Raw genomic sequence first — 17316 nt, 5'->3', positions numbered from 1 at the left:
TTTAACCTATTTTAGCAAAGTATTATGGCTCCATGAGCTTTTATTACTGCACCGTAACTGTCATTTGTATTTAATTTCATTTTGAGTGTTTTATTTTATTTCATTTCATCTAATTTTTTAAATCTCTTCTTGGTCTCTCTTAATTGATTTTATTCTGTTTTTATTGCTTCTTTTTTGTTGTCACTCTTATGCTTTTCTTTGCCTAGCTCTTTCAATTTCCTCTATGTTTGAGATGTGCTATATAAATAAAGCTGCCATGCCTTTACAATTACCTCAGTTATATACAGTAAATACCCACACCAATGTGGAGACCATTTTCATAGCCTCTCCAGTGATTCCAAAGTATTTTGATCATTCAAAAAAATATCAAATAACAGACTTTTCTAACTGAACAATTAAGAGTTAGTTTGCTTGTTTTAGTTTTAGCTCCTTGCTTTACAATAGAAAGTAACATTTTTGATTAATAATATCCTTTCAAGATCACTTGACATGAAAAAACATGATGACAAAGAGTCATTACATTCATGCAATTTAAAGTAAAAGCAAATTAAGTGAGAATAAACACACACACAAAGCACTAACCTGTGATGCCTGTCCGTTCTTGGAGGAGTCTGAAGCTGCTGCTTATATAGAGGCTGAACTGCCCGGTCAGCAGCAGTCCGCCTCTCGATTTGGTCAAGCATCCCTGTTATTGTAAGACCTATCTTAGTAAGCTATGTGTGTTTGACATATAACATTGCTTAATCGTCAAAAATAGCAATAAAAGAAGAAAAATGAAAATGGTAAATCAATCCAGCAAGCTAGGATCAGAATTTTTGTATATTTTAGTAAAACTAAAAATGAAAAGGAAGAAAATTAGCGAATACAACAGCTTCAAATTCCGTTATTGCATGATATACATTTTGTATATCATGCACTCTGTATGATATACAATAAGATCAAACTAATTTGACAAATACACTCATCTATTAGTTAAGTTGTGCCTTGACCTTCCTTTTTGAACCCATAAACTCTTTACTCTAAGATGAAGTCAAATGTCATCGGTATAAGTAAAATAACACTTAGCATTGTAACTTAAAGTCCCTCACTCACCATATATACATTTTGAAGATTATGTCATATAGAGAAGCATTGGACTAGGCTGTATGTCTGCTCATGAAGCTTAAGTGTGGAATGGTAATGCCCAACGTATGTCCCAAAATAGATGTCGTGCAATACATACACGGGTTTTTGAACCACTAATTTATTGCAACAAATAATTTACTCAAATTAAGATTGTGACTTACACTGTACTAGAGAGGGCTTTCATTTATATTAGATGTTGTCTCTACTTGCCCTTGCACTTAAATATGGCCACAGCCAAGTAAGGAACTTAATTTTGGAGAAGCAGCCAAGGGCTGCTGGTATATGGTTGCAGCCAGGACATTGGCCCGTCTCATATTCCTCTTGTGAAATTGAATGTAAGGCCCTTTCCACAGAGTTCAAGCGGTATTACACCTTGCCCTAAAAGGACTAGAAGGACATTTGCCAACCACGCTGAGATAAGACCTATAATAAGTCCCACTCGGATGTCAAAGATCTTTATCCCCGTGCTACATTTGATTCTGGAGATGTTGTTGCTGTTATGGAAACTCAGTGTCCTTGAAAACCTCTGTGACTATGGTTTTGAGACACTGCTGGCACTGGCTCAAAAATATAATTAGCTAAATTAATCTGAAAACAACTGACAACTGTTCAAATGTTGTTCAGAAGTATCATTATTGAATTATACAGTAATAGTTAGGGATAGGGAGGGAACGGATGAATGAAAACTGAGGCAAACATGCAAAAGGGAATAATAGAGTGCTGAAAATGAGCAGCGATATGAGCAAGTTCAGAGGGAAAGACCTGAGAAATGTATTGTCATAATAAGGTTTAATGAAAAGGCTCAAGAAAACATGAAGAAAATCAACCCATCTGTGCTGACGCAACACAGTCTCACAGCAGTTTGTGAAAAAGTCATGAAATTTAATCTATTTGATTCGTGTACATAGACACAAATTTCTTTTTTTATTTTTTGTGATGCTCAGCACGACTTTCAACAACGTATTTTTCATACGTTTTCCTATGAATGTCCAGCAACACGTGACAAACTTGCCAAATTCCGCTCCAGTCTTTTCAAAATCAAACCACTTAGTTAGGCTTAGGAATAGATCAACTTGGTTAGGCTTAAGCAACAAAACTACTTAGTTAGGTTTAGGAAAAGATCGCGGTTCGGGTCAAAATAACTCCGGTAAGATAAGTGCTGTAACTTAAAGGTCCCATATTGTAAGTGACATTTTCATGGCTTTTATATTATAAAGCAGATTTAAGTTCTTTATAAATACTGTGAAAGTATTGAAACACTTAATCCACAGTGAAATACACACAGCCCGTAATCAGAAACTGAGCTTTTGAAACAAGGCGTCAGGATTTCTGTCCATTTGTGATGTCACAAATCTACAATATTTAGACCATTTCAAAGTTTTAAACGTAAACATTCTAAAATGTGCCCAGTTTATTTCCTGTTGTAGTGTATGTGAATGACATCAGCTGGACCCAAGCTGTTACCTAGTAACGCAATTCTGTTGCAATTCCATTGAAATGTACTAAAACGGAGCGTTTCAGACAGAGGGTAAATACAGGTATATTCAAGCAGACAGCATGAGGAAAATTAAGTTGTTTTTTTAAACATTGAAGTATGTAAACATGTTCTAGTAGAAACCCCAAATACAAGTATGAACCTGCAAATTGGCATGATATGTCCCCTTTAAGTACGGAAGTTACGTGACAAATAAATGGTTTCACACGGGACACCAACACCGTTCTCCTGGGCAAAAGTCCTGTGTTTTTTGACCCACACATCCACCCTGACTTCCTCCCTACGTGATGTTCCCCGCTCTCTGTACTTCCTGAATCAATACATTACATTTTGTGACTATTTGACGAACTGCCGTGAGACTGGGCTGGCTGACAACAGCTCTGGTAAGTAAGATATGGGAGATACTCTATGCGAAGGTCCTTAATGATGGCAACCTATTGGTGAGATGTGCGAATGAAGAACAAGTTGAGAACGCACTCAATCTAAAAGAGATAGGAATACTTAAGGTGGCGTACACAGGGAGGGTGGGAGCATGAAATGGTGGTGGATATAAAGGAGTGATCACAGGGGTGCCAGTGAGTGTTGGTACGGAGGAACTAAAGAGGAAAATAATGAATGCTCAAAGATTGAAAACTACTTAAGAAGGAGTGGAAAAAGGACAGTACTGATTGAGTTTGAAAGAGGCTGTGTACCAAAGAAGGTATTCCTGGGTTTTATGAGTTACCTGGTGAGAATGTGCCAAAGCTATTGAGGTGCTTCAATTGTCAGAGGTTTGGTCACACAGCCCAAAACTGTAAAGAGCAGAGGAGGTGTGCTGGATGTATGGGCGATCATGAGTATGGAAAGTGTGGAACAGGGGTTCAACCAAAATGTTGTAACTGTGGAGGAGCCCATAATGTGGCACATGGAGGGTGTGAGGTGATGAGACAGGATGAATGAAATCCAAAAAGTAAGAGTGGAAATGGTGGGATGCACATATTGAAGGGATTGGCGGGATTACATGACACTGTGTATGATTACATGTGACAAATAAAAATCGTGCTAGCGAATCTGTGAGGCTGTACTTAGGACAGGTGCTAAGCTAATACTAATTGCTAGGGTTAAATGCTCATGTCCACATACCAGCATGGTGACAGTGACAGTGACAGTGACGATGCTAACATGCTGATGTTTAGCAGGTTTAACGTTTACAATATTCAGAATCTTAGTTTAGCATGTTAGCATGCTGAGATTTTCTAACACAATAGGAACGTCGTTAGTTTAATTAATGAAATTTAAATTCTGACCTGATGATGGCGCAAGATGGTAAACAGTTGTTACAATTCATCCAGAGGTGGACATGGTTGTCTGAACCAAATTTCATGGAAAATACCCAGTAGTTGTTCAGACATTTCACTTTTTTTGAGTTTTGTTATCTAGTGGTATGTAGTGGTGATTTTAGACTATTTTTAGGGGTGCTCAAGCACATCTAAATTTCATCTCGCCCCTAAAAAATACTAGAAAACCTAAGGAATCCATTGGTATCAACCATGTTACGCTATCTTATCGGGAAGGAGGCTAAGTAACGCTCCAAAGTTAGTAAAAATGTTGGCGAGGGAAAACTGGCCATTTTCTCTTGATCTCTGGCATCAAGATATCTCGATGAAAATGGGATCACATGCAGTTTTGGGGGAAAAAACTGCAGTTTTTTGCTACCCCCAAATTGCTGCAACCACTTCAGTAGTTTATCAGGTGGTGGCTCTGTGGATGTATGAAGTCCTTCAGTCAGTCAAAAGAATAGCAAAGCAGGGAGATGCTGATGCTGCGGGAACCAACGCACGGGCATCGATCACAGGGACGTCCCACACCAACACACATGGACGTACTGAGGAGAGATGCTGGACGGTGCTGGCGAGCTAGCCAGATGTATGGTGGACTGAGACAGCTGGAAGCTCCGCTTGAAAGCCCGTCTGAGGACGACCCAATGACATTAATTCCGATAGTTGTATTATCACTCTTTCCATCCACCACTATTGGTTTTGTGTTATCAGTCCTACTTGTATTAGCTATTACAGCTGCTAGGCTATTATTGTGGCTGCTTCTCTCTCTCTCTCTCACTCTCACTCTCACTCTCTCTATCTATCTATCTATCTATCTATCTATCTATCTATCTATCTATCTATCTATCTATCTATCTATCTATCTATCTATCTATCTATCTATCTATCTATCTATCTATCTATCTATCTATCTATCTATCTATCTATCTATCTATCTATCTATCCCCCCAGCCGGTCTCGGCAGATGACCGCCCGCCCTGCGCCCGGTTCTGCTCCAGGTTTCTACATTTACATGACATTTACATTTACATTACAATTATAAAAGGAAATACTTTATACAAGGGCATATTAAGAACATATATACAGTATAAGATATATTTTTGTGTAAGAATGTGTCGAATTAATTATAGATTTAAAAGTCTGATGGCCTGGGGGATAAAACTGTTCCTCAGTCTGCTGGTGAGAGTCCTGGGGGTCCTGTATCTTCTACCAGAGGGCAGGAGGGAGAACAGGCCGTTGTGGGGGGGTGTCGTGTCCTTCATGACCCTCAGGGACTTCCTGAAGCACCGCTGGGTGTAAAGCTCCTGCAGGCTGGGCAGCTCGCACCCGGTGATGTGTTGGGCCGAGCGCACCACCCTTTCCAGCGCCTTACGGTCCACGTTGGTGCAGCTGCCGTACCAGGTGGTGAAGCAGCCTGTCAGGAGGCTCTCTATGGTGCCCCGGTAGAAGTCCCTGAGGATTTGTGGTTTCAGTCTGAAAGTCTTGAGTCGCCTCAGAGCGTACAGTCTCTGCTGGGTCTTCCTGACTACAGCGGTGGTGTGGGTGGCCCATGTCAAGTCCTTATGGATGTTGACACCCAGGTATTTAAAGGTGTCCACCCTCTCCACCGCTGTGCCGTTGATGGTGACTAGGGGGTGAGTGCAACCCCCCCCTCCTGTAATCCACGATGACCTCCTTGGTCTTTGAGATGTTCAGGGAGAGGTGGTTGTTCCGACACCACTGTTCCAGGGCGGTCACCTCCTCCCTGTAAGCCGTCTCGTCGCCACGGGAGATCAACCCCACAACTGCTGTGTCGTCCGCAAACTTCACGATGGTGTTTGAAGCTCTTGTTGCCACACAGTCGTGGGTGTAGAGGGAGTACAGGAGGGGGCTGAGAACACAGCCCTGAGGCGCTCCTGTCTATACTTAGACTATAAACTGTGTTACCTTCATCACAATGATCAAATGTTTTGCGGCTCCTTTTGCCTAAAATGTCTCTTTTGATAGTAAAGGTTGCTGACCCCTGGGTTAGGGTATGTGTGCTTTTATTTTGGAGGGACGCTCCGGAGCAGAGGGTGGCGGTAATGCACCAATAAGATGCCAACCGCCCTTAAAGAAGAAGAAGAAGAAGAAGAAGAAGAAGAAGAAGAAGAAGACGAAGACGAAGACGACGTGACGTGCCTGTGACGAAGCCGGAAGTGAGGACTCCACGCTTTGAGTACTCAGTGCTAGCTGCTAGCTGCTACAGTTAGCATCGCTTCTATATATCTAACGGTCTTTCTCTCTGGGAAGAAATGCCTTCACTAAACGGAAAACCCGATGTTATGTTTGTAAGCTACACCTTTAAATATATTATTATTAGCATTTACTGAGTGTTACATAGTTAGCTAACTTTAGCTAACGTTAGCTTAGCCGTGTGTTGGTTAACAGTGTTGAAGTTAGCTCGTTATGGATCATAAACCTGCAATCAAGAGTGTTTTGTTGTGTCAATTATGAGCTCACAATACTTATAGTTACTTTGTTAATGTTTAATTTACAATCTAGGGGTTGTTTGTTGACGTTATAGTGACGTTAGGCGCCAAGGCGTCAGGAAACTGAACCTTCATTCAGTTTATGACATAAATATTCATCAGATATGTGTGTTTATATATAAATATATGTTCTTGCTTTCTTCTTCTTTATCATCATTGTTTAGCAACTTCTTTAAATCTAATTCTCAAATTCATTCACATAATAGTAGACGGGTTAATCATCTTCATCTGCCTTTTAACAAAACAAAACATAGACAGTACAATATACATGTTATCAAGAGCTCGTTATCCTCAGGACATTTTAAAAGGAAATTATCACATTTAATTAATGATGTCTAATTATTTTTAGATTTTTTTAGATATATTTTCTTTTTTTCTGTACTGTTTTTGTATGTATTTAATTGTTTTTATTGGATTGTTTTCCACTGTTTGGTTAGGATTCTCTGCACATTTTATGTACTTCTTGTTGTTGTTTAACTTTTTATGTTAGTTTAGATCTTTCTTCCTTTTTTGTTATTGTTTTTTTGTTATTGTTATTGGTCCTTTGTATAATCCTGTGGCTTCTTGACCTCTCCTTACACTTTTTTTTTTTTTTTTTTCATTGACTGGATTTTGTGCAGTTTTATAGATGTGCAAATAAATAAATAAAATAAAATGTTAGCTTTAGCAAACTCTTTCAAAAAGTTATTACAGTTGTTACTTGACGTGTTGTGTGATTTCTGTCTCTGTTAGGAGGACGATGATCTGCCTTATGAAGAGGAGATCATCAGGAACCCGTACTCAGTCAAGTGCTGGATGCGTTACATCGAATTCAAACAGAATGGAGGAAAATCCACCCTGAACATGATCTATGAGCGGGCACTGAAAGAGCTGCCTGGCAGGTAACCTAACTAACTTTAACATTACAGGGGACCAGGTGTAAATAAAGCATCAGCACTGAAAGCAGGTGCAAATCCACAGAATATTGCTACCACATCAATGTATGCATGAATATGTTGGTTTTGTGATTACAATGGGACATTATTGTGATCAGCACTGTTGTGTGTTGTTAAAAGAATTGGATACCATACCATGACTCATTTAGTTCAGGGGTCAGCAACCGTTACTATCAAAAGAACCTTTAGGCAAAAAAACAACAACAATATCTGTCTGGAGCCACAAAACATTTGAGCATCGTGATGAAGCTAACACAGTTTATAGTCTAAGTATATAGTATATAAGTCTAATGCACTGAGGGCCAAAGTGCAAATGTACGACGGAGTATTAGGGCCACATTGAGGGAAAAAACATCTGAGTTTTCGAGAATAAAGTCATAACTGTACGAGAAAAAAGTAGAAATGGTAAAATAACACGTAAAATTACTACTACTACGCTACTATATGACTTTATTCTCGTAATATTACGACTTTATTCTCGGAATCTTAGATTTAATTTTTTTCCTCAATGTGGCCCTAATACTAAGTTGTACCATAGACCTCCAATTATAAACAAAAAAACAGTTATTCCTTTCCACCACTGTTTTTTATAAATCCACAGGGAGCCACTGGAGAGGGGCTAAAGAGCCGCATGCGGCTCCGGAGCCGCAGGTTGCTGACCCCTGATTTAGTTGATGAGGTGATCAGGTTTAAAATACTGTATAACTATTTGCTCATGATATAATCCTTTTGTTTTACAGCTACAAACTGTGGTACAATTATCTGCGAGAGAGACGGAAACAAGTCAAAGGGAAATGTGTCACTGAACCAGGCTATGAAGAGGTCAATAATTGCCATGAAAGGGCATTGGTGTTCATGCATAAGGTAATCATTCCTGTAGAACTCATACTGAACCACTTGACAGTACAAAATAGGGCTGACCCGAATGCTTCAAAGCTTCGACCGTTGCCATAGTATTCGATCTCCAAATCAGTATTTAAATGCTTAATTTTTTTAATATTATATATATATATAGAAGTATGTAATAGTAATGTATAAATAGTCCCGCAACATTATTCATATTCAACATTAATTAAGCCCAAAAAATGGTGTTCGGGACAGCCCTAGTAATAGCATTACATTGTGGTCTGAGTGTTGTGCTTGAAACTAACTACCCACCTGTCTTTCCTTAAACCAGATGCCTAGGATATGGCTTGATTACTGCCAGTTCCTTGTGTCTCAAAGCAAGATCACAAGAAGTCGGCAAACATTCGACCGTGCACTCAGAGCTCTTCCTGTTACTCAGCACCCGCGCATCTGGCCTCTGTATCTCCGCTTTGTCCGGAACCTGCCCCTGCCTGAGACGGCCATCCGGGTGTACCGCAGGTACCTTAAGGTGAGAGAGAGAGCACGGTACACAAACTAGTTCCATACATCAGCTGTCATTTAGGAAGGTTTCCGATTACCCTGATGGTTGTATTTGTGCACTCTCAGTGGCAACTTATGGAGAATGGATGTGATGTGGTATGATGTCACAGTGTGGTACGGTAGATCTGAATGTATAAACATCTTCTGTAAATATTTGAAGTTTCTCAGCAAAGTGAAAGCTACTGGATTTGCTGATTTAGTCTTAAGGATAATTCACCAATCATCCAAAAGGCGTTATCAGCATAATATTGAGCTCTGATATTGATTAGGAAGCAAAACTACACACACAAAAAAATCGAATAGGATTACTATTAAAGGTGAAAATACCATTGAAAAGGAAAGCTGTCAACATTATGGCATTGACATTTTACATGAATGAAAATGTCCTCAATATGTGCTGTCTGCTCTTTGTACTATGTAGCTTTCTCCAGAGAATACAGAGGAATACATAGACTACTTGCGGTCTGTTGGCCGCTTGGATGAAGCAGCTGTGCGACTAGCAGCGGTTGTCAATGACGAAAGCTTTGTGTCCAAAGAGGGAAAATCTAACTATCAAGTAAGATTTTATTATCCTAAGCACCTCCAAATGTGCCTGTTTTTCTTAAGCTGACCAGGAAAATTAAATCTTGTTTGTGCATGTATTTGTTGGACAGCTGTGGCATGAGCTATGCGACCTGATCTCCCAGAATCCAGACAAAGTGACCTCTCTGAAAGTAGGAGCCATCATCCGAGGAGGCCTCACTCGCTTCACAGACCAACTTGGAAAACTGTGGTGCTCTTTAGCTGACTATTACATCAGGAGTGGTCACTTTGAGAAGGTGCGTTTCTTCTGAAATAGCTTCAATTTTTATACATATCATAAGGCACTTCATCATAGTGAAATTTATTTATCCAAAATACTACTCTGCTTTATATTAAGCTAGTTAGTGCGCCTCATTAATTTGCCGCGTGTCGGTTTGACTGACTCTCTATGACTATTAATGTGTCTTTACTCTCTCAGGCCCGTGATGTGTATGAGGAGGCCATCCTTACCGTGGTAACTGTGAGGGATTTCACACAAGTGTTTGATAGTTATGCCCAGTTTGAAGAAAGCATGATCGCAGCGAAGATGGAGACCACTGCCGAGATTGGGAAGGATGAAGAAGGTGTGTGTGGATTCATTAATATTGGCAATGTTCCTTGCTTTCACTTCTCTTGTCATGCATGCCTTACTCTCTGTCCCTCTCATCCCAGAGGACGTAGACATGGAGCTCAGACTGGCCCGCTTTGAGCAGCTGATAGCCCGGCGGCCCCTCCTGTTGAACAGTGTTTTACTGCGGCAGAACCCTCATAATGTCCATGAGTGGCACAAGCGGGTGAAACTGTACGAGGGCATTCCACGGCAGGTGAGTTTTGGGCTTTTTACTACAATTTTTTTTTTTTTTGCATACACACAATTCATAGTGGTGCAACATTTAACAAACACCACACTGGTAACACTGCCTTTATGTTGTGCATTACTAATGGATCTGTGCTCACCATATCTTGTGCAGATCATCAACACCTACACTGAAGCAGTGCAGACTGTGGATCCAATGAAGGCCACAGGAAAGCCTCATTCTCTCTGGGTTTCCTTCGCTAAATTCTACGAGGAAAATGAGCAGCTGGATGATGTAAGTCACTGAGGTTTTTTTCACAAACCCTCTGCAATCACGATCAAATGCTTTTTTCTATTCTTGATATGTTACATTACATTTACTGACTGTCCTTCAGGCCAGGACCATTTTTGAGAAGGCTACCAAGGTGAACTACAAGCAGGTGGATGACCTTGCTGCAGTGTGGTGTGAATATGGAGAAATGGAGCTGCGCCATGAGAACTATGAACAGGCACTGCGCATACTGAGGGTGAGACACTTGTATCTCATCTGCAGTCATTATTACAGGTGCAATCAGTAAAATAGTAGCACCATTTACACTAGACGTTTAGTGACATCTAGTGGCCGGGCTGAGAAACTACAACAACACTGGCATATATGCCTTCCCCCAATTTTATTTGAAAATGTATTCTCTATTGAGATTTAGCATGTGATTTTCAAACTTGTGATTTTCAAACACAAAAGTGGCACTTTTCCACCAAGCAGTTCAGTTCGTTACACATTAGAACAATTATTTTTGCATTTTCCATCAATAAAAGTTGTGGATGATGCCAATAGAACCACTACATTTTTGGTACCGCCTCAGTCGAGGTCCCACGCGAGCTGAGCAGGTACCAAAAGGTGGAGTTAAAACACTGCAGAACACTGATTGGTGAGAAAGAAACGTCACTAGCGCGACCGCACAAACCTGCTGCTTTTAAATAGCTAAGCTACCATCAGTAGCGACCGCAATTTTTGATTCACTGAACCCCGATTTAAAAAAAAAAAAATAGTAGCTCACAAAACTACACCGCTATCGTACCATGTAGTGGAAACACGGCTTTAAGCTCACTCAACCTTTCAGACAATGCAGAGATGTTCACGTGTTTGGGGGAAACAAAACCAAATGCATACCGGATAGTTTAGGGTCCTAGGAAATTAGTGTTGACAACAAAATAAATATCGGGTAGCTCTGTCTGTTTAGAGATCATTGAATCTGAGCAACAGATAAATGACTGGCATTGATTAGCCATACTTAAAAGTCCCTGCTCATGAATTATGGAAATTCTGAGCAAAGAGTAAAATATTACTGATTGCACCTTTTTAAACACACGAGACCACTGATGTATTTGTGTATAAATGCTTTGTGGGTATAGAGGTAAGACGTGTTTTTTGAATGATTTGAATACAGAAAGCTACAGCCATCCCATCCAAGAAAGCGGAGTACTTTGATGTATCTGAGCCGGTCCAAAACCGAGTTTACAAGTCCTTGAAGGTCTGGTCCATGCTGGCGGACTTGGAGGAGAGTCTCGGCACCTTCCAGGTATGTTCACTACTGGTTTACAGGTGTATACTGTTACTACATATGAGCCAAAGATATGCCGACGGTATAAACTCTCAGATATTTAGTATCACAGAATTATGATCCACTGTGGTCTTTTGAATGTCTTTAAAATCAGAGCTGTCATTCATTCTATGTTGGTGTCACATGTTTAGTTTAATTCTTCTTCGATTTTCCTTTTTTCCTCCTCAGTCTACAAAAGCAGTGTATGATCGCATCATTGACCTCCGCATCGCCACGCCACAGATCATCATCAACTACGCCATGTTCCTTGAAGAGCACAACTACTTTGAGGAAAGCTTCAAAGTAAATAACATGCCACTAATCAACTAAACCAACATTCAGTATCATCAATATGTATTATTGCCCTGGTCAACATAAACATTTAAACAATTCGTCGTCCTTTTTCAGGCATACGAGCGCGGTATTGCTCTCTTCAGGTGGCCAAATGTTTACGACATCTGGAACACTTACCTGACTAAGTTCATTGATCGTTACGGAGGCAAGAAGCTGGAGAGAGCTCGAGATTTATTTGAACAAGCCCTGGATGGCTGCCCTGCCAAGTTTGCCAAGAGTAAGTAACTTTGTTAGAATTACATCGACAACTTGTATACAGTATATTCCACATTGTTTCTGCGTGTTTTCTTTATAAAATGTACTGATATGTACCACTGTGCCTTGCTTTGCAGCCATTTACCTGTTGTATGCCAAATTGGAGGAGGGATACGGATTGGCGCGACACGCCATGGCTGTCTATGAAAGAGCAACGCAGGCAGTAGACACGGACGAGAGACATCACATGTTCAATATCTACATCAAGAGAGCAGCTGAAATTTATGGAGTCACGTATACCAGAGCGATTTACCAGAAAGCTATCGAGGTACATGAGAAAAGCTCTGATGAATATGACAACATATATAATTATTTTACATATTATCTATGGATTATAACAAATCCTTCTACTATTTCAGACCCATCAAAATTACAGTTTGCTGTTATATTCATTATTGAACTAAAATCTGAATGATCCCTTATGTATTTATCCAGGTCCTCCCTGATGAGCATGCGAGGGACATGTGTCTGCGCTTTGCCGACATGGAGAGTAAGCTCGGTGAGATTGATCGGGGCAGAGCCATCTACTCCTACTGCTCCCAGATCTGCGACCCACGGGTGAGGAAAAAAAACACCTCCTGCCATTACCCATTTCTGAATAAAAGGTCACATTTCCATCACTGATGTGCACATCATTATTCCTCTTGATATATTTATGAACTTGATCTTTCAGGTGACCGCAACTTTCTGGCAGACTTGGAAAGAATTTGAGATCCGCCACGGAAACGAGGACACGATCAGAGAAATGCTGAGGATCAAACGAAGTGTGCAAGCCACATACAACACCCAGGTCAACTTTATGTCGTCTCAGATGATGAAGGCCATAACGCTCTCCACAGGCACTGGTGAGGGAGCGTGCACTAACTTGTTAGCCATGAACTGTACATGCGATACGGAACATTGGGGGGGATGTTTAATGGGGACCTATTATGCTTATTTTCAGGTGCATACTTGTATTTTGGGTTTCTACTAGAACATGTTTACGTGCTTTAATGTTCAAAAAACACTTTATTTTTCTCCCCCCTCTCAAAAAGCCCAGTCTGCTCTGATTGGTCAGCTGGCCCACTCTGTTGTGATTGGTCAACCGAACCAAACTCTTCAGACTCCGCTCCAGCTGCGCTCTAACTAGCTTTATTGCACGGCTTTTTTGAATACTTCCCATTCTGATTGGTCAATTACGCCGTTCTACGGTCGGTTACTTCTTTATAGCAGAGTGTTGCTATGTATAACAGACCGTTGCTATGGAGGGAGAGTAACTTTTTTGATTTTGTAACTTTACAGACTTTTACATGCACAGAAACTATACAACACACCACAGGAAAGGGAAGAAGCTCCAAAGCATAATTTAATTATAATAATGCGGTAGCCACGCATACTATTTGTCCAAAATCAATCCTGAGGTTACACCTCAGAACTGCGGACGAATGAATGACTCATTATATTTTTTGCTAATGTTTCTGTTTTTATCCAACCATTTGTCTTCCAGTGTCAGATCTTGCTCCGGGCGGAATGGGAATTGATGACATGAAGATGCTGGAGCAGAAAGCACAGCAGCTCGCTGCAGAGGCCGAGCAGGACAAACCCAAGCCCAAAGAGAAGATTCTCTTCGTCAGGTTTGTCCTTTTTCCTTTTTTTACTCCTCCTATTTCAAGAAATAGTCTTATTTAATTCTTATTTATACTATTCATGCATTTATATTTAACACACTTAATAGATCCCACTTCTCAGCATTTATTATTTACTTATTTACACTGTGGTTATACAGTATATTGGATGTGTTTGATGCACATTTTTGTATATATTTCTTATTTTTATTATTTATTTATATATCTCTACATATGTTGTGTTATATATTGTAGCATTATGTACATAATTTACATGTTGCATACATGCATTATCCTTTGTTTTTGTTTTTTACTCCAATTTCAAGAAATATTCTTATTTAATTCTTATTTATACTATTCTTGCATTTTTATTATTTTTTATTATTAATATTTAACACACTTAATAGATCCCACTTCTCATATTATTTATATTTCTCTACATATATTATGATATATTCTTATATTTCATTAAGCTTTTATATAAGAGCAACTGTAATGTCCCAGTTTCCCTCCGGGGATCAATAAAGTATTTTTCATTCTGATGAAAAGTATCTGAAAAATGATGCCTTTTTATAAAATTGGACCAAACGCTCCAACCTAAATGGAGACTCATAAATCTTATTCTCTCCATCTGCCGATGCAGGAGTGACACCTCTCGCAGCGAGTTGGCTGAGCTCGCCAAACAAGCCAATCCTGATGAGATCGACATTGACGATGACGAGGATGGAGATGATGAAGACCAGGGACCAGATGGTGAGTGACGGACACAAGAAAATGGGGAAACGAGAAAATGGTGGTGTTTATTTAAACATTCATGCAGACGTGTTTTATTCATGAACACGCATGTGTTAATCGTCTTCTCCTCTTGGCCTTTTTACAGAGGTGCAGCTTGAGCAGAAGAGCGTCCCCACAGCTGTCTTCGGAGGGCTTAAAGAGGACTGAAAGATGGCTGCATCGCTGAATTTTGCTTCTGATTTCTCTTGTAGACATTGAATATGCTCCATTTTAAAGATTTGTGTAATCAATTAGTTGTATCCACTTTATTTTTTAATAGAATGTGACATGAGTGAAAAACAGAATGGCAGCCTTTTTGCCTTCCTGGTGTATTTTTGTAGTACAGTATACACAGATACAAACTTGTATTACTATTGGCCATATGGTGTCAGTCTTTCTCAAGTATGAAGCTCAAGATAATTGTGCAAATGAGCAGTTTTCTGTTATGAAATATGTTGATAACTGTAACTGAAGTCCCATGTAGTTTGACTTTGTTTCCGAACAGTGAAAACCCTTTTGTACACGTTAATAATAAATGCAGAGATCTTTCTGTGACAGGAAGCTCTGCCCTAGAAAACACAGGGATGGGAGGAGCATCAACAAGAGGCATTCTTTTGAAAGTGGAGCTGAGCATTCAAGCCTCACATTGTTGGCTCAAGGATCACTCGTAGGTGGGTGTCTCGCAAAACTCAGTGATCCTTAAAAGATTCCATAACTTAAATACATATGTTAACATCCAAATATTTAAATTATGCTCATGGTTGTGCATGTATTGTACACTCAAGGAACAGTTTGTACAACTGAGTTGAATAATAATAGTTTGATAACATCTTAAAATTCAATAACCCTGCAGTCAGGTCCTCGTGCCCATTTGTTACAAAAGGTGCAAGTGTTCACTTTGAGGCTGTCGGTAGTAATGCTGTACAATGTCTTTCAGTCAGTGTTGAGGGTGTTCTTGTGACCCAATGCAGTTTTTGGTATACAAGATGTTTGAAAGTCTAACAGACAAGCTGGTCTCTTTGAATGTCTGGAACTTTAAGTACGTTGTCTTGAAAACACAGCTAATAAATAAATAAATAATAAATGATTTATACCTGTTCAATGCTGCGACTTTGAGTAATTTGGTTTTCTTTTGAAAGGATCATTTCATTGAAATACGAGCTAAGCATTCAAGTCTCACTTTCGCCGTATAGTGGATGCCTTACATAAGATTGTGCTCCAGTAATATTATGTGCAACTTCTTCATCCTGGGGGGAAATTACTTTAAAGATTAAATGTGATGTAGATCTACTTCAGTTTTAATGGAAAAGGCAAAAGAGTTGAATGAAAAAAGGAATAAATTGTTTCTTTCATAATTAGATTAAAATAACTTGAGAGGTAATCCTCTTACAAAGTTACTGCAGTGGGGCACTTGGAGTGCTGGAACATCATGTGATGAGGCACTCTAGAGATTTCTGTTTTCCAGTGTGGACGCTGCTACTGGAAACAACACTTAGAAAACAATCGGAAAGAAACTGTCTCGAGTCGAAAAATAAAAGCAAATTTTCCAAACCATAAGTCCTTCCTGCATATAGGTTTACATAGAATACTAGTATGTTTACTCTCATTTCAGCCTTTTTCTATATACTGCAGCTATTTTAAGGTGCAGCAAGGTGTATAAGCAACTGAACATATCTGCAGGTTTTTGACATTGCTGCTGATTTATACGAGACAATAACTCACGTATTATTTGATCAAATCGATATAAATACTGTACTTGTACTTTGAGGACACAATTAAAAGTATTTACCAATACAAGCTGCCTCAGGGTGTCATGGTTATGTTGTTTTCTTTATTATTATTATTTTTATTTATTGACTAGTGTTGAATATTGTGAAACCGTACATGTACTTTGTTATGCAAGATACAAAACCATCGCATCATACAATATCAGTGAATAAGACTAAGACTTTGCCGTAACATAATCATATGTAAATCCAAAAGCAATATTTTTATGTGAGGGAAACAAAAAATGGATAGAGAAAGAAAAGAATACAAAAAAATTTGAATTAAATAAAAGCAAGGAGAAACAGACAAATAAACACCCATAATATTAATAATAATGAAGGTAAATAAATAAGTGAGTGGAAAATAAATTGAAATTCATAAAAATAATAATCATGATTGTAAAGAAAGGAAATGCCTAATATTATAATAAAATAAGTACTAACAAATGAATAGGTAGATGAAAGATGATTGTGAGAGTAGTAGAGAGGAGTATGTCATCATAATAGTTCTATAGTATTATGGTGGTTCCTAAACGTCTGCATCTCTCAACAATAACTGGTCCGAACAGGTTTGTCGGAACATATTGTGATTTATTTCTCTGGTATATCATAAAAGCAAATGAAAGTCATTCTTTCCAAAAATCAATAATGTTTTGCTTCAGGGATCTTGGGTCTGAACTTTGATTCTCTTTGTTTTCCATCTGCGAGAGGTCAGTGGTCGGGGTCATGACAGCAGCACCCCCTGAGGCTGATGGAGTTTGCCCGGGTCACTGCAGCAGGGCGGATGTTTTATGATGTTGAACCAGGGCCATCT

The 17316-nt window shown here is 39.3% G+C and overlaps 1 protein-coding gene across 1 annotated transcript; it reads left to right on the top strand.

Annotated features, from left to right (window-relative positions):
- The first annotated feature begins 6087 nt into the window (after nt 1-6087).
- On the top strand, nt 6088-15821 carry xab2 (XPA binding protein 2). Its single transcript, XM_074656388.1, has 19 exons — nt 6088-6248; nt 7182-7330; nt 8125-8248; nt 8562-8759; nt 9213-9347; nt 9445-9609; nt 9792-9936; nt 10025-10176; nt 10324-10443; nt 10544-10675; nt 11597-11728; nt 11939-12052; nt 12158-12320; nt 12436-12626; nt 12794-12916; nt 13032-13203; nt 13845-13971; nt 14606-14715; nt 14843-15821. Exons 1-19 carry the CDS (start codon nt 6213-6215, stop codon nt 14902-14904), a joined length of 2550 nt encoding a protein of 849 aa, XP_074512489.1. The 5' UTR covers nt 6088-6212; the 3' UTR covers nt 14905-15821.
- The last annotated feature ends 1495 nt before the right edge of the window (nt 15822-17316 follow it).

The sequence above is a fragment of the Sebastes fasciatus genome, chromosome 13, assembly GCF_043250625.1.
Source record: "Sebastes fasciatus isolate fSebFas1 chromosome 13, fSebFas1.pri, whole genome shotgun sequence".
NCBI classification, from domain to species: Eukaryota; Metazoa; Chordata; class Actinopteri; order Perciformes; family Sebastidae; genus Sebastes; species Sebastes fasciatus.
This window is presented reverse-complemented; position numbering and strand designations above follow the sequence as displayed.